Below are 21,353 nucleotides of genomic sequence, written 5' to 3'. Positions count from 1 at the left end.
TAAAGCACATTAAAAAAAAGGAGGGGTTGGGGTACATTGAAAGTTCAAATTTGGGGCCTAGAAGCAATTTTCTCTAAAATTTTTCTAACTTGACAAGTCAATGCCCAGACAGAACTAACCAAACCTAACCGTACCGAGCCGACTTTACTCGAAATGATTCGGTTTTGAATATAATTCGATTTGGTTGGGTTTGACAAAAAGTAGTCAAAACACACCGAAGCTAAGTGGCTGTTTGGTTGTATGTTTTTACCATGTAAAAGGATGGAAAGTGTAAAAAAGTGGGTCCCAATGTCAGCTTTCTTCACTTTCAATTGTTTGTTTGTAGTTGTGAAAATAATGTAAAGTGATTTCATATGTTGATGTGGCTTGTAAAGTGGTTTCATAAAAAAAAAAGACATGATTTTAGGAGAAAGTTGACATTGAAGTCAGAAAAAAATAAAAAAAAAATAATTCCAACCAATATGATCATTTGAGTAGGGACCATTTTTTACACTTTTCAAACAAACAATTAATGTTACATTTACAAACCAAACAAGCAATTTATGATTCCAATTGAATCAAAAACAAATAAAGAAAAGTATACAAGTGAAATTGATGAGCTGAACAACAACTTTCCAAGTTGTGTCATAAATACACAATTTTACCAACAACAACCAAACAGCCCCTAACCGTTCGCATGCCGCTCTGAGTTCGGATTAGGATAACTCGCTTATATATTCGACCCGTTTAAGCTTCGTATAAAAGCCAAAGAGAGCATTTTGTTCTTTCCTTCCTTCAGAATCCTCGACTCCTGGGATTAACTCTCCGGCTGCTGTAGCGAAATTAGATTTTCTCTAAAATTTTTTTTTTTTTTTTAATTTGTCCCTCCTTTCTTCTGCTCTCCTGTTTTTGATCTCTCCTTTCTTCTGCTCAACAAGATCACTAGAGTCCTTGTTGTCCGATCAAAGCAATGGAGAGATTACACCGTATTTTCTCCGGCGCCGGTGGCATGGGCCACCCTCCGACGGACTCCCCTCTCCTCGACTCATCGGAGCAAGTATACATCTCATCTCTCGCTCTCCTCAAAATGCTCAAGCACGGTAAATTTAAGAAAAAAGCTCTAAAACTTTTAGATCTAGGGTTCCGTTTCTCCGTTGGAAATTTAGGGTTTCGAATGATTTGAACTGTAGGGAGAGCTGGGGTTCCTATGGAGGTGATGGGTCTGATGCTCGGAGAGTTTGTCGATGAGTACACGGTTCGAGTTGTGGATGTGTTCGCGATGCCGCAGAGTGGAACTGGGGTTAGTGTTGAGGCTGTTGATCACGTGTTTCAGACCAATATGCTTGATATGCTCAAGCAAACTGGAAGGTGAGTTCAAAAAAGAAAAAGAAAATTTGGGCAAATTTTTCTCATAAGACCCGTAGATGCTCTTGCAAGGTGTGGTGGACGCTAGTAACCCTAAATTTATTTTGGTTCAAACCAAGATCTTGTAATTATTCCAAATCTCACAAGATCTCTGATCTGCATGTACTTGCACAGTTTGTTTAAATGCATAAATCGGTTATCTATATTTTGGTCCATGCAATCCTTCCACATAGAAATTCGCTTGTCTATATTTTCAATCCGTAATTGCTTCATATTAACTGTTGAGAATTTCAAGTGACCACATTTACATTGGATTATGTATAGGTTCTAAACATGCATAAATTGGCTAGCATCTTGGAACCCTTGCATTGAAATAGGCATGATGAAGATTTGCTAGGCACCAAGAGGACAGGTTGTAGTTCCAATTTGTTTTGAGTGGGTATATTCATCTTATATTCATTAACAGTATAGGTTTTTTTTTTTTTTGTTCTGACTTTGTACATATTTTAGCTAGGATTTCAGAATTATAAACATCGTGAGTACTTCACATCAAAAACCAAAGTTGTCACCTAGATTTCTTAAACTGTTGCACCCTCACCTTATTTGCCAAGAAAATGAATGTTTGAGGACCTTCCCTTTCATATGTGTGGTGTCAGGGAAGTTTTATTAGTAGGGTTAACTGTGAGGAATGTTTTGTGATGGAAGAAGGTGAGGAATATTCCCAACTGTTCCATACAACATCTTGGACATAACTGAAATTGTACATTTCACTTTCAACTTCAATTAGGACAAACAGCGGGATCTTTATCCTTAAGGATACTGCTAGAATGGAGATTTCCTTGCCAAAAACATGTGCTCAGAGTCTTCTAATCGTGTCATCAGGTGGGTCACAGATAAACAGTGTCTGATGATATGTAAACAAATAAAACCAGTCAGTCCATTATGTTCTTCATAACAATTTACCTAGTACATTCTTCACAACAGCTACGTTTGTCATCTCAACAACCCTGAACTTTCCGAAGTAATCACCTGTTGTTACTTTGAAGGATTAAAGTTATTCCCAAAATTACCTGTTGTTACTTTGTTTCCTAAAAGTTGTATTCTTTATTTCATCCCAAACTTTGACGCACACTTGGATGGGGATATAATTGAAGGAGAAGGGGGAAGGAAATTTTGCAATTATGCTATCACATGGATAACCCAAAAGAAAAAGATTTTGGTTTCATTTCAATTGAAGACCTTCTGTCGTAGATGCCAACATACTGCTACAAGGATGGTACTGGTGATAGCTTTTGAGGTATATGCTTTAGGTATTGGAAGTAGGGACTGTGTTGATGCTTAACATGGTAGCATTTCTTTCCGTGGTGATTTTGTACCAGTCCGAGTAGTAATTAGATCGTGATTTCTGTCTATAAACTTGTAGCAAGTGAATATGAAAGTTACTATATTCTTTGTTATATTTATTAAGGTTTTTTAATTCCTAGAACATGAATAAAAACTCAAATTTGATTACAGGCCAGAAATGGTGGTGGGATGGTACCATTCGCATCCAGGCTTCGGCTGTTGGCTTTCTGGAGTTGATATTAATACCCAACAGGTCTGTCCGCTTTTAATTTGTCCTAACATATTTGTGTCAATGATCTTGGTCTCGTGACTAAAGTTGTCCCCTTTTAATTTGTCCTAACATATTTGTGTTCAATGATCTTGGCCTCGTGATTAAAATTGCCTTGTTATGATTTCATTTGTACAAAAGATAGGAGCAATTATATCTTTATAGATTATGGTGCTTACCACATGTCTCCAGATGCATGATCCTGTTTTCTTTCATATTTTAGATTACAACCAGTTTGAATCCCGTGCATGCTGAGGGTTCTTCTTTTAGATAGACGCTTTACCTTTTTACTGATATTGGCAATACAACAAATCCCCTGATATAACATTGAAAGACAAGTCCACCAAATTTTTTGCTCAAAATTTACTGATTTTCAGTTATGACTAACTTAACCATTTCCTGTTATTGTTACACGGTTTCAGTTTTTAGTAAAAGCTTTATTGCAAATTAACTTTAGTTGATCTAGTTTTACCGTTCTCGTGACAAGTTTTCTATATGGCTCTGCCACGCGTGTAAGGCTAGTGACTTAGATAAGCTTAATATCTGCTTGCTCCTTGCAGAGTTTTGAAGCTTTAAATCCTAGAGCAGTTGCTGTTGTGGTTGATCCCATCCAGAGTGTTAAAGGGAAGGTGGTCATTGATGCTTTCCGCTTGATCAATCCACAAACGATGATGTTAGGTCAAGAGCCTCGCCAGACTACTTCCAACTTGGGGCATCTGAACAAACCATCTATTCAGGTCTGCTGCTTGTTCAAGTAACTATCTCTGACTACTCATTTTTACCACTCTCTTAACTTATTTTCTTACAAAAAAATTCAGGCCCTGATTCATGGACTTAATCGACACTACTACTCTATAGCCATCAACTACCGGAAGAATGAGCTTGAAGAAAAGATGTTATTGAACCTTCATAAGAAGAAATGGACTGATGGGTTGACACTGCGGCGTTTTGACACACACTCCAAAACCAATGAGCAGACTGTTCAGGTATACATATCTAAGTTATCCATCATATATCTCTGATGTTGGTTAGAATTGTGAAGCCATAGCAGAACTTTTTGCTAATGGGCTTTTGTGCTTTTGTGAAATTGTGAACAGGAAATGCTGAACCTGGCTATTAAATACAACAAAGCTGTGCAAGAGGAGGATGAGTTGCCTCCAGAGAAATTGGCAATCGCAAATGTTGGAAGACAAGACGCAAAGAAGCATCTCGAGGAGCATGTTTCCAATCTCATGTCCTCCAACATAGTCCAGACTCTGGGAACCATGCTTGACACTGTTGTATTTTAGGGGAACCTCTGGTTGCAGGGAATCATCTTCTACAATTCTCTTTATGCGAACCGGCACCCCCATGATTTGTGTGCACAATTATCTGGAAGTAGCGGTCGTGCATATCTATTATGTACTAACAAACATTACTAGAGTTTCATTTAAAAAAGCTTATGTTTGGTTCATCTGATCGATGTTTTGTTCCTTTCACTTCTGAATCCGTGCGTTGTCTGTTTCCCCCGAGCAGTTTAATCTCGATGTGTAGCTCGTCAAGCTTGGAAGCTAGTCATGTAATATTATTATCCATAGTAGTATAGTACGATGAATTGAGCCTTAATTTGTGATGCAGGAGTTGTTTCTCGTCTTGTGCGGCCTTTGTGGGGATATGGAAGTGAAGAGTTTTCCAGTGCAAATTGTTCAAGCTACAGCCCTTTGCGTGCTTGTTGTGCTGAGGGAGCACGCTGGTAGTTGACAACAAAAATCTTGATTTATCAAAGGCCCTCCCCTGCTAACTTTGGTCGTTGATTCTCATAATGGCTACAAGCTTAATAATACATGAACAGAACAGAGTTTCTGTAGCACCGTGATTGTTCTTTTCACTCTTTATGCTTTAAGTTGTAAGTTATCGTGGACTGGACATCTACTTGACGATTGTAATCCTGCATGCGCATAAACATTTGAATTCGCCGGATAACGACAACTCGGATGGAGATGTGGCCTAAGGTTCCAAAGTTTTATCTATCGATCTGATGAAGCCCTCATCCTCCTCTCCTTTATGTTGTTAATTGATCAAGAGATGGTCACGGTATACATGCAGCCTCCAGGATCTAATTCATCCTTCCCTGGAATTCCAACTAATTGAAGCTCGACATATCCAGTTACCTTTCTTAAGACGGTAAGAAATGAGGATATAGTGAGAATGGCTACATGATGCAAAAATTAAGGTTTTTTTTTTTTTTTGGTCAATGAAGAAATTTTATTTCATTTCCCAAATTTTTATTTCATTTCCCAAATTTGAAGTTATGTATACCTCAAAAATTCAGCACTAACAAAGCTGAAAGAAAATCACAAGTAAACAACTACTCACAAAAGGAGAAGCTCAACTATTTACAAGTATTGGCTTTTATAAAGCTAAAAGCCATGCTTTATGTTCCGCTGAAATGGAGCTGTTGACTATTTACAAGTATTGGCTTTTATAAAGCTAAAAGCCATGCTTTATGTTCCGCTGAAATGGAGCTGTTGAGTGTGATTGTCAATATATAAGCTAAAAGCCATGCTTTATGTTCCGCTGAAATGGAGCTGTTGAGTGTGATTGTCAATATATCTACTTTGATCTCCCTTGTTATCTGGTCAACACTTTTGATTTCATGGTTGAAAATTCTATTGTTTATCTCCCTCCATAAGCAATATATTGTAGCAGATAAAGCCAATCTCTTCACTTTTTGCTTGAATCCTTTCCCTCTTAGCCTGTAACTGAACCAGTTCATCACCAAGTTCCAGTTGCTAGCCCTCCATTTAAAACATAGCCAGTCCATGATTTTATTCCAGACAACATTTAAACAATTACATTCAAAATACAAATGATTTCTGGTTTCTATAGCAGACCCGTTGCATAAACAACAATGTCCAGCTTGAATGATACATCTCCTCACCAAACAGTCCCTTGTGAGCAGTTTGTCAAGCACAGCTAGCCATAAGATGAAGTTATGCTTTGGGTAATTCAAACTCCCCCATAGTGTATTATACCATTGTACTTTGCTTGCTGGAGGGGAAATAACAGTATCGAGTTCCGAGATTTTGACCTTTGATCCCTTGTAACATGAGCTGACATGTTGGATTCAGTTTTCAATATCTCCACAGCTGATAATAGCTTTATCCCTAGTTTTAAGGATTTGTTTCCACATCCAAGAATCCCCTGTTTTGATATTGACATTCCAGATTGTATTATTTTTAAGATATGTGCCGTGGATCCATTTTATCCATAACATCTCCTTGTTAATGTGAATGTACCATATCATTCTTAAAGTTGTGGCTATGTTCCATCTTGTTGCTGAGAAAACACCCAATCCACCATGCTTCATCTCCTTGCAGACTTTATCCCAAGCAACCAGTGAAGTTTTAAAATTCTGATCAGTTTTCCCTCATAAAAAATCTCTACACATATCATCAACTCTCTGGAGCACTTTGATTGGTAAAATGTAGTTAGATGTCCAAAAGACTTGAATACCAAGAATGACACTTTTAATGATGTGAAGTCTCTCTGTATATGACAGATTTTTATGTTTCCTCCATGTCTGGAACTGGGTGGTTATTTTCTTGAAGAGAGAAGCACGATCAATGAAAGATAACCTTTTACATATCAAAGGAACACCAAGGTATCTTATAGGCAAGCTTCCTTCAGAATAGCCCATGTCTCTATGTATAGCATTTTTAACAGATTCCTCAACACCCCCATAGAACACAGCACACTTTGATGCATTAGCTTCAAGACCTGATATTTTTCCAAAGTTTGTGACACAGTGGTGAAGCTTCTGAACTGAATAAAAATCCCCTCTACTGAATAAGAGAAGGTCATTAGCAAAAATGAGATGTGTAATTTTGAGTTTGGCACATTTTGGATGAAACTTGAACATTCTATCATGCTTTACCAGATTCAGGCTCCTGGTAAGATACTCCATTCCTATGATAAAAAGATAGGGGGAGAGAGGGTCACCTTGCCTCAAACCTCTAGCTCCTTTGAAGTACTCATGAAGAGAACCATTGAGAGAGATAGAATATTTGGGAGATGAGATGCATGACATAATCCAGTCAGAAAAAACTTTAGGAAACCCCAGGCCTTGAAGCATATTTTTCAGGAAATCCTAACTGATCGAGTCAAAAGCTTTCTTAATATCAATGTTAATCATTGCTCTTGGAGATAAATGCTTTCTGCCATAGTTCTTTGCCAGTTCATGAGCCAGCAGTATATTGCTTGAAATTTTTCTGCCTTTTACAAAGGCACTTTGAGCTTCACTAATGATGGCACCCATAACTGATTGAAGTATTTTTGCAAGTATTTTTGATATAAACTTGTATATGGAGTTGCAGCATGAAATAGATCTAAATTTAGAGGGGTTTTGAGGGCATTGTACCATTGGTATGAGGGTGATTGACGTTGAATTAACTGCTCCCAAAAGCTTCCCGGTTTTGAAAAACTCCTCTATTGCTAAAGTAACTTCATCTCCAACAATTTCCCAAGAAGATTTGTAAAATGCAACACTATAGCCATCAGGCCCCGATGCATTATTGTCTGACATTGAGAAAACAGGCTTCTTAATCTCTTCTTTGGATACTGGGCATGATATGCAACTAGCTTGTTCCTCTGAAAGGCAGGGGCCAATTTGAATGATGTCCACATCAGGTGCATTGGTGAAGACTGTAGTGCCCATCAAATTCTTGAAAAAACTAATTAATTCACTTGCAATACCTTCCCCATCTGTTATTTTATCTCCCATGTTGTTATAGAAAGCCATCACTCTATTATGTTGTCTATTCTTCTTAATAATTGAGTGAAAGAAGTTTGTACATCTATCCCCTTGAAGACACCAAGCAATCCTTGATTTTTTTTGAAAGAAAGATAACTCACATTCCAGCAATCTATTGTAAGATGTGATTTGTTCTTTTTCTTTTCTAATAAACTCAGGATTAAGAGGATCTATTTGGAGTAACCTTTAGATATTTTCCAGATCACTTTTTGCTCTAAGAACCTGCTCACTTATATTATAAAATCTTCTCTTATTTAGATCTTTCAGAGCATTTCTGAGAAGCTTGAGCTTAGTGATTACCTTATACATAGTATGCCCTTCAATTGAAGATTGCCAGATAGGTGAAACTATAGGCATAAATCTCTCATGCTTGGTCCACATGTTAAAGAATTTGAAAGGATTTTTCCCTTTGAAATTGTCCTCATATAATGATATTAGAGCAGGAGAATGATCAGAGAATTGAGGAGGCAAAAATTCAACATGGCTTGAATTGTAGTCATGAAGCCAGGAGTCATTAATTAGAGCCATATCTAGTCTATTCCAAATCCTGGTAGTAGCATCTTGTTTGTTGTTCCAAGTGAAGAAACACTCAATTGTTTTTAGGTGAGAAAGATGACAAACTGTAATAAACTGGTTTAAGTCTCTGGCATCTGTTTCAGTGAGACTGATTCCTCCCATTTTTTCTTCCATGCTTGTCATAGCATTAAAGCCTCCACATAATAGCCAAGGCATTCCTCCAATTGACTGATGAATTTGAGATAACTCCAACCATAAATTTTTCTTTGCTTCTAATTGATTATATCCATAGACTGAAGAGATGATACAGTCTAATCTTCCATCAAAAGACTTGACAACACAAGTGACATGCTGACCAGAGAAGTTGAAAATTTGTATGTCCAGAATGCTTGGATCCCATATAAGTAGAATCCTCGCTTTTTCAGATCTATTAGCATTTGAGAACCATCTCCAATTATTTGTCATATTTTTAGCAATAGATTGTATGTTGCCACCTTTTATTTTTGTTTCCAATAATGCAAGAAAAGATAGATGATATTGCATTAGGTATTGCCTAACCAAATGTTGTTTTGGGGATTTGTTTAATCCCCTGATATTCCAAAATGAGAGATTCATAGGTTTGCATTAAAGCCACCTCTATCTGCTGTAAAGGGATCTATACCAGCCAATCCCATAAGTGGTGAGAAGGAGTTGATGGGTCTCTTCATATTCTTCCTTTGAATTAGAGTCAAGGAGCATGTTTCATTAATGTTTTTTCCTTTTTGTTGCATTAGCATAGTATGAACAGAACAAATCCCATCATATGTGTTAGCCCTTATGTTTTGATGATGTTCTCACAACCACCATTATCGGTACTAATGGCTTATTGAGTATAAATGTAGTAAATTCATTTGTCAAGCTCGTTAGTGCCATCAACGGAGGATGGATGGAATATACGCTACAACGAAAATATACAAAGGAGGAGGAGGCCAAGAGATGAAGCAACGTTATTTCAAGAACGACAAATTCGAATAAAAGCTTCATCCGATTCAAGCTATATCAAAGCTCAAATATTGCACTCTATATGAGGATATTAGCTTTCTTTTGTTTTCCTCTCTAGTACTAGAATGTAGGCAAAGAGTTACTGAGTTTACTTGAAGCTATTGGGAATCACACACACGTTTTTAGACTTATGCTTTTAAGCGTTTTTCACAAAATACTATTTTTCACAAGTATGAGTACCTATCTGCAAAATTCTTTTTCCAAACAGTTTGTTTTTAGTATTAAAAACATTTTACAAAGTTTCAGAATTTTCAGAGGTCCAATAAATATTTTGCAAATATTTCAAGTTGGTCAAAAATCCTTTTTCAAGAAAATATCAGAAATCGGTCGACCGGTACGGTTGACCGATCCTATGACCCTTAATCAGTATTTTTCCAGAGAGTCGTCGGTCGACCGGTACGGTCGACCGAAATTTCGATCTTTAAATCGGTCGACCGCGCCGGTCGACCGATGAGTCTCTGCTTGTTTTCCATATTTTCCTTAGCTGCTCGCGGTCGACCGAACTTTTCGGTCGGTCGACCGAAGCACTTTTTCGGTCGACCGAAGGCTTTTTCCGGTCGACCGAAATTCTCTTCGGTCAACCGGATTTTGTCTTTGGTCAGCCGTGACTTTTTTAAACGGTCATTTACATCGAACACTGTGCTTTCACTTGTTAGTGATTGGCACAGTCTGTGATGAGGGTCTGAAGAAGAGATTATTATCTCATTTGGGAAGATTGAGTTTTGTTTTAAAATGATTTAAACTTTTCTATAAAAACCCCCCAGACCTCTTCTTCTTCCTCAGCCCTAACGTTTTGAAAACCAGAGAGTATTTTGTTTTCCTGAGAAAAATTTTCAAAGTCTGTCTTCTCTCTGTTTCAAGTGTGATTCACCTCCCAGCTTCAGTATACCTTCTCTTTGCTATAGGGGCTGTGTAAAGAGAGGTTCTTTCACTGTTTCTTCTGCTGTGTGAGTGAGATCTGTTGAGATCAACTGTGAGGGAGAGTGATCTGTGAGATCAAACTGTGTAGTGAGAGAGATCTGTGGAGATCGCTGTGTAGACGAAGTTCCGGCTTCCAAACCGGGTGTGTAGTGGATTTCTCCTCGAGAGTGGGGAGCGGGGACGTAGGCCAGAGGGCCGAACCTCGTTAACACATCGCGCGTCAAGGATAACGAACAATATGTGTTAACCACTTCTTTTTCCTGCAGAATATTAGTAATTCCTGGTTGCTGAACCTGTGCAACATGCACAGAACAGTGTATTTTCTCCTGGGCTGAGCTTTGGCCAACATGTGTGTTACCAGTATTTTTCCTGCATTATAGCTTCAGTTCCTGGCTGTCGAACCTGCACAACATGCACATAACTGTGTATAGCCTCCTGATTTTCTTTCACAACATTGTCCTGTCTTTGAGCTGGACATAGGTCATTGACATTTACAGCATTATTACCAGCATTGCCTTTTTTAGGAATTCACTTCTGAACCACTAGTCTCCTTTTGCAAAACTTAGTATCATGTCCCAATTGGTTACAATGATCACACCATCTAGGCTTTAATTCATAGACCACATTCTAATAATAATTTTGCCCATTAGGACCTTGAATAAGGATCTAATCAGTGAGTGCTGATGGCATTTTAACTTCAACAAGGACTCTAGCATATGCCAATCTTTGTCTACTAGCTGTGAGTTTATCAGTGGCAATAGGATGTCCAATAGCACTTGCTATTTTGCTAATTCCTTTTCCATTCAACAAATTGAGTCTGAGAGTAGGTAATTGTATCCACATTGGATATATACAGTCTTTAGCTTTCTACAAATCTTCACCAATAGACCATTGCTTTAATAACATAGGTCTAGAACCAAAAAACCCATGGTCCATTGACAATGACATCATTCATCTCTTCCTTATTTTTAAACTTGAAAAGGAACAAACATGTTTTAAGCAAATAAACCTCAGGTATGGCCAATTTTTAGCCCAGGTTTTTTGCACAAAATTCTCCATGGCCTTATATTGAACATTTAAACCCAAGACATGTCCAACAAGAGAGAATTGCCATAAGGATATACCTTCATTCCATTCTTCATCATTAAAACTGACTGTATTATTTTCTGAAGGAACAAAGCTCAAAGACAGACCGCATCCAGGTTTTCTGTTATCAGAGAAGAGACTAACCCAACTCCGATTAGTATTTTCATCCTTTTCAACAGTAGGATCAGATTTCTCATTACTTTGAACATTTGTATTTCCAATTCAAAAAATTAAGTTGTTGTACACACTTAATTGCTATCTATATATTTCGTATCGGTTAATGAGAAGCAAAGTTTCAAGCTCTGACAAAAGTTTAGCCAAACATTCCCTATTAATTTATTTATTGTAGTTGTAGTCTCCAATAATAAGAACCCTAATTAGATTTTACACACGTCGACAAAGTGTGTGCAAAACCTCATCGACAAAGCGATCTAATAGCCTAAAAAAATCCAAGACCGAATCCCAAAAGTTCGATAAATTCAACAACACTTCAAGAACAATGTCTTCTAGAATATTTTCTCCAAAGCCAAAGGTAAAAAAATTCATGGCTATAGACCGGCCATATATATAGCATCAAGAGAAATTCCACTACAATGAAAACTTCTTTAATCAAACTTTCCTAATTAAAAAAACAATTCCTAATGGGTCAAACTTTCTTAATCAAACTTTCATAATAAAAAAAAGACAATTCCTAATAAACTCAAACTTTTCTAATAAAACGATAGTTCTATCATGTTCAAACTTTCGTAATAAGAAGATAATTCCTAACAATGAAGCACATTATTCTCCCTCCTTCGTTACTGCACTTGTCCTCAAGTGTAAATTCTAGAAATCTCTCCTTAAGCTCATCATAATCCTCCATGTTGCCTCATTCACAGTTGATCCCTTCCAGTGTATCAACACCTGCCAAATCCTCTTCTTAGTGCATTTTTTTCATCCAACTACTAGAGTGAATCACATCCTTAGGCACTAGCCTCATATTCCCCTCTGAATTGAGGGTAGTTCACCAATAATAAATCCAGATGCACCACAACTTTTTTTACACACATCAACTAAGCGATCAAATGAGGGTAGTTCACCAATGATCTGAAACCGACGACGATTATGCCATTGCAGACAGTCGAACCCCTCTCAACGAAAGCACCAAAAATTGATAAGAACCCTAATTTGATTTTGCACCCATCAACTAAGCGCATGCAAAACCTCTATTAGATTGTCGACAAAGCGATCTAATAGCCTAAACAATCTAAAATCCCTAGAAATCCGATAAATTCAATAACTTTAAGAACAATGTATTCTACAATACTTTTCTCCAAAACCTAAGATAGAAAACCTTGAGTGGGGCGGCCAGTATATATAGCCTCAGGAGGATTCCTACTATAATGAAAAGTTTCCTAATGAAAAGCAATTCCTAATTAACAGACTGAAATTTTCCTAATAAAAAACAATTCCTAAATGATTCAGACTTTCTTATTAAAAAAATAATTCTAACAGACTCAAACTTTTCTGATAAAAAAAACAATTTCTAATCAGAAATCATACCATGCATCCTATAATATTACATATTCAAAACAGTGATTGCATACTATAGCAACATCCACATCAGCTGTTACACAAAAAAAAAACACACACACACGCACAGAGAGAGAGAGAGAGAGAAGCCCATGACAACATTTGTATTTTGATCAAGATTGCAAAAACTAGAGAGAGAGAGAGAGAGAGAGAGAGAGAGAGAGAGAGAAGCCCATGACAACATTAATTTGTATTTTGATCAAGATTGCAAAAACTTCTGTCAAGTTAGTTCATAGCGCTAGAGAGAGAGAGAAGCCCATGACAACATTTGTATTTTGATCAAGATTGCAAAAACTTCTGTTAAGTCAGTTCATAGCGCTAGGAGAGTCTCAATCTTGTTTAGATTTATTCTCATTCTTGTTTAGATTTATTCGCCATGTGCTAGCATCCAGGTAAGAGAAATGAAAGACAGTGAAATTAATGAAATAGTAACATATACTGTGTGCTAAAACAAACCCCCCATATGCTTAATTTTCAATGATCAGATCAAACTAATCGCGAAAATTTCCAAGGATGGCAATCGAGTTTAGCACAGGTGGAGTTCCAGCTGCTCCTGCATTCTCCTCCGACGCCATCACAGCACTGACACGTTACCCCAAGTGACCCGAACAACTTCGTGTATCCTGAAAATATATTATCAATCACTTTATTCATTCACTGTGATAAAAACAAGCAGGTCGAGAGAGGAAAGCACAGAAAACAAAATGAGAAGATCAGAATAAGCTCGATCCTTACTTTGTTGTTGTTTGAGGGTTGGAGAGGGCAGAGGCCTGGCTTCTGCTTCAGTGGAGATGTGGGCGTGAAGTGAAGCTAGCAAGAGGAGAAGAAACATGCAAGCCGAGATTTTAGTGGAAATACCCATGTAATTTGTCTTGAGAGAACGAGATGGATTTGTGTAACGCAGAAGTTCAAGCGGGTTAAATTGTGTGTGTGTGTGTATATATAAGCAGAGATGGTTAATTTAATTTTATGGCAGCGTGAACGTGGGTCTTTGGGATTTTCCACCGAGTTAAAAGGTTTCTTAATTAAGATGGTTAGCGTGTCTTTTGGTGAGGGATTAAGTAAAGGGTTAAAGTGTATTAACCCGTCTTAATTTTTCAAAACATAAGTATTAAAGCTTCTTAGATAGTCTAGCTACTATATAGAATAGATGGATTGAAACGAGGATTTGACTAAGAACACAAATCTTTATTTTTTTTTTTAAAAAGACTTACGATAAGGTTAGTTTTCAAACACTAAAGAATATATTAAGGGTTAAAATAAATATACTACTCTACGTTTTAACTAATTAAGCACTCCCTTCATTCGAAATAGATTAACAAGTTTTGATTATTTTTCTTTATCTTTCTTAATTACCTGAGAGAGACTTCGTCAAGAGGGACCTCGATCGTTGTTAGCTTCTAGATGGACGACGCGTTTATTTTCTTTTGCCATCAAATTTGCTATCGCGGCCAATTGATGAAGCTTCATTCTTTTGCTCCTTGATTGAGAATTGATTTTTCTACCCCTTTTCTTTCTGCATGTTCGTTCCCGTGGATAGTCCACATCAAATACCGTCATGAGCTAATGGTGATGTGCACTCGCTTAAATATTGACGTACAAGAGGGTGCCCGTATATGGGATCTCTCCTTAATTATACTTGAGCGCTAGAAAGGAGGAGAACGTGCGAAGGAGTTGGAAATTAAGGAGGAGAGCGTGGAGATTTAGGTCTCTTTCAGAACGTAGAAAGGAGGAGAAGAACATGGAGGAGAAAGCTTGACTGGACGAAAAAAGTGTTGCGTCGATGGTGGAGTTGGCACACTCGTCAAATTGAAGGAATAAAGGTGAGAATCAGTCAAACTGTTGGACTTAAATTATAAAGGGAAAACTAGAGTATAGCAGTAATTTAGTACGCGTTCTACAAAATAGGATTTTTTTTTTTTTTTCTAAAATCAAATTAGGGGCTTTGTGCTATATGTTTGTAAGTGATATTTGTTCATTACATGCAGATGTCTTAGCATATTATGATTAAGTATAGACATGGTGGGCAATTTAAGTTTGGTGACAATGCTAATTACATTGAGGGTACCTTTAATGTTGAATTCGCAGATGCAGAGAATATATGCATAGATTATCTAAAACAAAGGATATTGGGGTATGGCTATAATAATGTTGGGTGTTTGTATTACTCAATTCCTAGTGTAGGCTTGGATAATGGTGGATTAAAGGTTTTGAATTCAGATGAAGATTTGGTGGAAATGCTTGAACATGCTCACGGGCATATGGTGATAGAAGTGTATGCATATCATGGTATCGATGAACCATTAGAGTTGAAGTCAATTCTAAAAAGCCTAGGAAAAAGTTAACTCTCAAAAAAGAGGGATTTTTGCAGTAGATGGCTAATGTAGTGCTGATAACTCTAATGTTTAGGCACAGCTTCCAACTCTTGTCGATACCATGCCTGTGACACATAAAAGCCAAAATTCATCTTGAATTTCTAACTGAAAGCAAACTTCATCTTCTCGCCACTGCTGCTTCTCCCTCTTCAAATTTGTAATTTCTTCATGGCATTCATTCAAATTTGTAATTTCTTCATGGCATTCATTAAGATAATTATCACACTGCTTAACCAAGTCATCAGGCTCATTCTCTCTCATAGGAGACTTATGTTAGCCTTCTTATTTTGATGATGTTTAACAAATAATTTACTTCTAATGTTGTTTATCTAGTGTTTGTATAATTCTATTTATTATAGACAAACAACATGTTGGAGGTTGGATGAATTGCGCCATAACGATCATATCAAATGGAGGTTGGTGGAATAGTGGTTGAAGCCTTGTAATTCAAGTTAAAGATTCAAGTTCAAACTCCATCCGTGAGTGTACCAAGATAGAGTTTCGTTGCAGATCACAAGCTTGGGTATATTTAGTTTAGGTTTATATTATGTGTGTTAGTACTTTAAGCTCAATCATATACATACATACACGTTTTGGTTTTGTATATATATAGTAATATATATACATATATGTTTTGGTTTGATAATTTTCAAGTTTTACTATGAAACAATTGAATACAATTGGTGGTTTGATAATTTTCAAGTTTTACTATGAAACAATTGAATACAATTGGAAAACATATTTTTGTTTCATATTTATATGCATTTATATGATTTAATCAATATCAATTTTATTTAGTTCCATGAAATCATGTTTTAGTGTATTATATGTGTATTTTGATAAAATACTATATTCATTATTTATAGACTTCATAACAATAGTTTACATCTTCTATTAAGTCTACAAAATTATTTTGTATTGTTTCAAAATATGGTTTAGCCAAAATATCAAAATTCATATGTTTACATTTTTATGTTTTGGATTATTTTGCAAAATGATGATATTTTTTATTTGGGAGGTCCTGTTTAAAAACCAGTCTTTGTAGCATGTTTATTATCATGTCTATAATTATTCTCTAAAGTTTTATATTTTTGGAATTTATTTGATATTTTTAAACAGGGTTTTAAAATCAGAAAATCAATTTTCAAACCGGTTTTCTCATATGTCAGTTTACGGTCGACCGCCACGGTCGACCGCGCCTTTGTTTTTCCCTGCGGAGCCATCAGCAACTTTCGTGGTCGACCGCGACCGCCACGGTCGACCGCGCCTTTGTTTTTCCCTGCGGAGCCATCAGCAACTTTCGTGGTCGACCGTCAGCTCGAAAATTCCCACGGACGACCGTCACGGTCGACCGCCAAAGTTTCTGGAAATTTTCTAAGTTTCGAAAGTGGCTCGCGGTCGACCGTGAGATTTTCACGATCGATCGCCGTTCACTCCAATGGCTATTTTTGTACAGAATCTGATTTTTGATTCTGTGGGATTTTTGGTCTTTTGTTTAGAGTTTTTGGCTGAGGTTTTGGGAGGCTATAAATACCCCCATTGATCTCAGTTCTCTTGGCAATCCAAGAGGTTTTTAAACAAGAGTTTAATAAGGTTTTAAGTTTGTTTAGTGTTTGTTTAAAAGAGTTTTTGTTTGGGAAATAGTTTTACACAAGTAGAGGAGATCATCTACATTGATTGAGCTTCATCTTAATCTATCTCTCCATCTTGTTTTTTAGAGAAGCATTTCTAAACTCTTATCTAGCTTTACATTTGCATATTTGTTTGATTATCATTCTTTAAAGCTAGTTTTTATATTGAGTTTAGATTTGATTTCACTCATTGTTTATACACACTCACTTGAGCTTATTGTATTTGCATACATTGTATATTTGGATTGGTGAGAGTTGTATTAGAGAACAATCATTTATTGTAATTATGTTTATTGTGAGGATCACTTTGTAATACACTTGTACACCGAGAGAAGTGTGTGGCGAGAGCCGGGGATCGTCCCAAGAGGAGTGGCGTCGGTTGACGAACCTAGGGAGAGGTTGTATCCGATCACTTAAGGGAGACACGTCTAGTTTAACATTTTAGAGGGTGTAGAGTGGGATTACAAGAGTATGTTAGTTGTAGAGTTTTCGGTAAATTAGAAAACTGTATTGTGTGGTGTAAACATTATTCGGGTAAACGTAGAAAACCCGGTTGTGATAGTGGAGATCTCCTCGAGGTGAGGAGCGGAGACGTAGGTCAAGTGGTTAGACCGAACTCCGTGATTATATCGTTTTGTTTGTGATTGCATTGGCGTTCTTATTCTTGTATTCATATCTTATATCGCCTTTGTGTATTACTCTTCATATTGCCCTATCTCTTTTATAGATTGTTTATTTTACCCTTGTATTAATTTGTATATCCTTGCATATATTTTATAGTATATCTCATTGCTAGGATATATCTCTTTGTTCATATTGCTTATCCTAGCTCATATATCTTGTTGTATTTCATACTTGCTAGGATAACTTGTTATTAGTTTTAATTAGCATAAAATCATATTAGATTAGCATAAGACCCTAACTACCTCACCCCCCCCCTCTAGGGTCTAACAATTGGTATCAGAGCTTGGTGCTCTTTGATTTAAGAACTAATCGCCTTGAGTTAAAGATCCAAGTTTTCTTATTTGTGCTAATCTAGTTATGATTATATTTGTCTTGCTTGTATATATTCACATATATATCATGAATATAAATGTATTTTATTTAGGCTATAATCCAAATATTGCTCCAAAATATAGAAATTTCCCTTATGCTCAATGGTGCTCTAAATTTAAAATATTTGTTGAATCTAGAAATATTGACTTATGGGAAGTTATTGATTGTGCTTACATTGTGCCCACATTAGAGAAATACAAGTGGAGTGATCATGATAATAAAATATTTACAATGAACAAGCTTTTGTTAGAATTTTTGCTTAATGCTTTTGACTCATCCTTTTCTAACAAATTTGTTCATTTTGATAGTGCTTACAAACTTTGAAAATTTATTGAAGCACATCAAGGGGACCTGGAGGCAATCCAACAAGCTTTGGAGGATTCTTCTTCAAGTTCATGTGGAGCATCATGCACATGGTCACAAGAGGATAATTCTTATGTAGTAAGCGATTCTGATTCCGATAATGATTTATCTATTGATGAACTCGCTTGTGCATATAAGAAATTATCGCATGCCTACACTAAATTGCAAAATAATTTTATTGATCTCAAAAGCAAGCATGTTAGTTTAAAATCCAATCATGAGAAGCTAGCTTCCAATTTTGATATCATTTCTCAAGAAAATGTTTCTCTTAAAAAAATTAATGATATGTTAAAATTGAAAAATAAAAAATTACCTTCATCCATTTCTAGCTTAACTTATGCTAATAAAGATGTCATGCTAGAAGTAGAATGCATTAGAAATGAATTTGATTCTTTTAAGAATAACCATACATGCTTTACTTCTATTATCAATGATGTTGTGACCAATAATAAATTGAATCTTGTAAAAAACCGCATATGCTTAGATTCAACTTTTAACACATGTATTGATAATCATAAGAAACTTATGGACAAGTGTGCTAAATCTAGTGCTATAACTTATAAATCACCTACACACTATGCACACTTGTATAGCAAAGTTTACAAGTGCTCCATTTGTGGTCGTAAAGGCCATTTAGCTTAATTTTGCTATGATGCACACAAATATAAAAATATCAATGCTCCTTGTGCATCTCATCAAGTCTCTTCATTACATGTACACACACATGTACTCATTGTTCATCATAAGCATGCTAATGTGTATCATTGTGATTTTTGTGGTAGAGTTGGTCACTTAGCTAAGTTTTGTTTTGATTTGTGAAAATTTTCTAAATCATAAAATATTTCAAGTAGACCAACATTGTTTCAAAATATTTCACATTTGCAAAATAATCTTAAAAGACCATCTATGTTTGCAAATGTTACTCGTGCGCGAGCTAATGGTCTACAAAAACAAATGGATTTCTTTCATTGCACAAACTGCAATCGGAAGGATCATTTGAGTGATTATTGTTTTGACCGTGTTAGTGCACCACATGTGTCCAAACAGGTTCATAACCCTAGGGTTTTGAGCTTAAATGATAGGGGTCATGACCCTAAACTTTTTGGTACAAAGAATTCTTGGGTACCAAAATAAATTTGATTTTTAAACCAAGAATTTTAGTGTTTTTCTTTTTTTTCTTGGTTTTGAAAAAACGTGCTCTAAACTTTTATATGAAAACAATTTTTAATTGATCAAATCTTTTGTTTTCATGATATTTGTTTCGATTTTGATAAGAGGTTTGTGTTCATATAACCTCCCGGGTTTATTGGGTGTTTATTCCCAAATTTTATTTACCGGGTGCTAAAATATTCATATGAGTTGATACTGGCTCAAGAGCTAGATATAATTACCTCTCTTGATTTTTGAAAATCAATGATGATTTGGTTTTATATAATTGTGGTTGATTTATGATTTTATTTGGTTGATTTGTTTTTATTCGAAAACTCTTTTTGCATGATACTCATGTTTTCTCTCTTTTGATTTCATAAATCTATTTTTATACATGATTTTTATGTTAGTATAATGAGACACTATTTTTAATGACATATCAATATGTGTCGTCATTGTATTCTTGTATATGAGTAATATTTAGCATTTTTTTCATTTATGCTTGCTCACATGTTTTTGCCTTAGCATTCATCTCGTGTATCCTATGAGGCATTTTGATAAGGGGAGCAATCCCTATATTTGTTTTATACTCACACATGCATATTGATAGGGGAAGCTTTCGCTCTCTTCATTCCTTGTTTTCCCCTTTTTGATGTTGTCAAAGTGGGTAAAATATTGTGAGTATATTCTTTTTATTTATATGCATGATAATCATAATATTGTATATTCATTTTCTTTCATGTATATATCATTTTTGTAAATTGTTTGTCATCATCAAAAAGGGGGAGATTGTTAACCTTCTTGTTTTGATGATGTTTAACAAATAATTTACTTCTAATATTATTTGTCTAGTGTTTGTATAATTCTATTTATTGTAGACAAATAACATGTTGGAGGTTGGATGGATATTGCGCCATAACGATCATATCAAATGGAGGTTGGTGGAATAGTGGTTGAAGCCTTGCAATTCAAGTTAAAGATTCAAGTTCAAGCTTCATCCGCGAGTGTACCAAGATAGAGCTTCGTTGAAGATCACAAGCTTGGGTATATTTAGTTTAGGTTTATATTATGTGTGTTAGTACTTTAAGCTCAATCATATACACACATACACGTTTTGGTTTTGTATATATATAGTTATATATATACATATATGTTTTGGTTTGATAAGTTTTACTATGAAACAATTGAATACAATTGGAAAACATATTTTTGTTTCATACTTATATGCATTTATATGATTTCATCAATATCAATTTTATTTAGTTCCATGAAATCATGTTTTAGTGTATTATATGTGTATTTTGATAAAATATTATATTCATTGTTTATAGACTTCATAACAATAGTTTATATCTTTTATTAAGTCTACAAAATCATTTTGTATTGTTTCAAAACATGGTTTAGCCAAAATATCAAAATTCATATGTTTACATTTTCATATTTTGGACTATTTTTGTAAAATAATGATATTTTGTAAAATGTTTATTATCATGTCTACAATCATTCTCCAAAGTTTTATATTTTTTGGAATTTATTTGATATTTTTTAACAGAGTTTTAAAATCAGAAAATTAACTTTCAAACTTGTTTTCTCATATGTCAGTTTACGATCGACCGCCACGGTCGACTGCGCCTTTGTTTTTCCCTACGGAGCCATCAGTAACTTTCGCGGTTGATCGTCAGCTCGAAAATTCTCACGGCCAACCGCCACGGTCGATCGCCAAAGTTTCTGGAAGTTTTCCAAGTTTCGAAAGTGGCTCCCCCCCCCCCCCCCCCCCCCTCGACCGCGAGATTTTTACGGTCGACCGCCGTTCACTCCAACGGCTATTTTTGTACAGAATCTGATTTTCGATTCTGTGGGATTTTTGGTCTTTTGTTTGGAGTTTTTGGCTGAGA

The 21,353-nt window shown here is 35.8% G+C and overlaps 2 protein-coding genes across 2 annotated transcripts; one reads left to right on the top strand and one right to left on the bottom strand.

Annotated features, from left to right (window-relative positions):
- On the top strand, positions 769-4,561 carry LOC109849307 (26S proteasome non-ATPase regulatory subunit 14 homolog). Its single transcript, XM_020419120.1, has 6 exons — positions 769-1,079; positions 1,170-1,347; positions 2,860-2,941; positions 3,517-3,693; positions 3,775-3,942; positions 4,054-4,561. Exons 1-6 carry the CDS (start codon positions 950-952, stop codon positions 4,243-4,245), a joined length of 927 nt encoding a protein of 308 aa, XP_020274709.1. The 5' UTR covers positions 769-949; the 3' UTR covers positions 4,246-4,561.
- Positions 7,086-7,736, bottom strand: LOC109850319. The gene has a single exon (XM_020420308.1). The coding sequence runs from the start codon at positions 7,734-7,736 to the stop codon at positions 7,086-7,088; it is 651 nt and encodes a 216-aa protein (XP_020275897.1).

This window comes from Asparagus officinalis, chromosome 7, assembly GCF_001876935.1.
Source record: "Asparagus officinalis chromosome 7, Aspof.V1, whole genome shotgun sequence".
NCBI classification, from domain to species: Eukaryota; Viridiplantae; Streptophyta; class Magnoliopsida; order Asparagales; family Asparagaceae; genus Asparagus; species Asparagus officinalis.
The sequence above is the reverse complement of the archived record's forward strand: the minus strand, read 5'-3'. Positions and strand labels throughout refer to the sequence as shown.

Bases quoted from the DNA above. Each gene is read 5' to 3' on its own strand.
- LOC109850319 (XM_020420308.1), bottom strand. From the start codon at position 7,736: ATGGCTTTCTATAACAACATGGGAGATAAAATAACAGATGGGGAAGGT.
- LOC109849307 (XM_020419120.1), top strand. From the start codon at position 950: ATGGAGAGATTACACCGTATTTTCTCCGGCGCCGGTGGCATGGGCCAC. The intron at 1,080-1,169 runs GTAAATTTAAGA...TTTGAACTGTAG, and splicing joins CCTCAAAATGCTCAAGCACG to GGAGAGCTGGGGTTCCTATG. The intron at 1,348-2,859 runs GTGAGTTCAAAA...ATTTGATTACAG, and splicing joins ATGCTCAAGCAAACTGGAAG to GCCAGAAATGGTGGTGGGAT.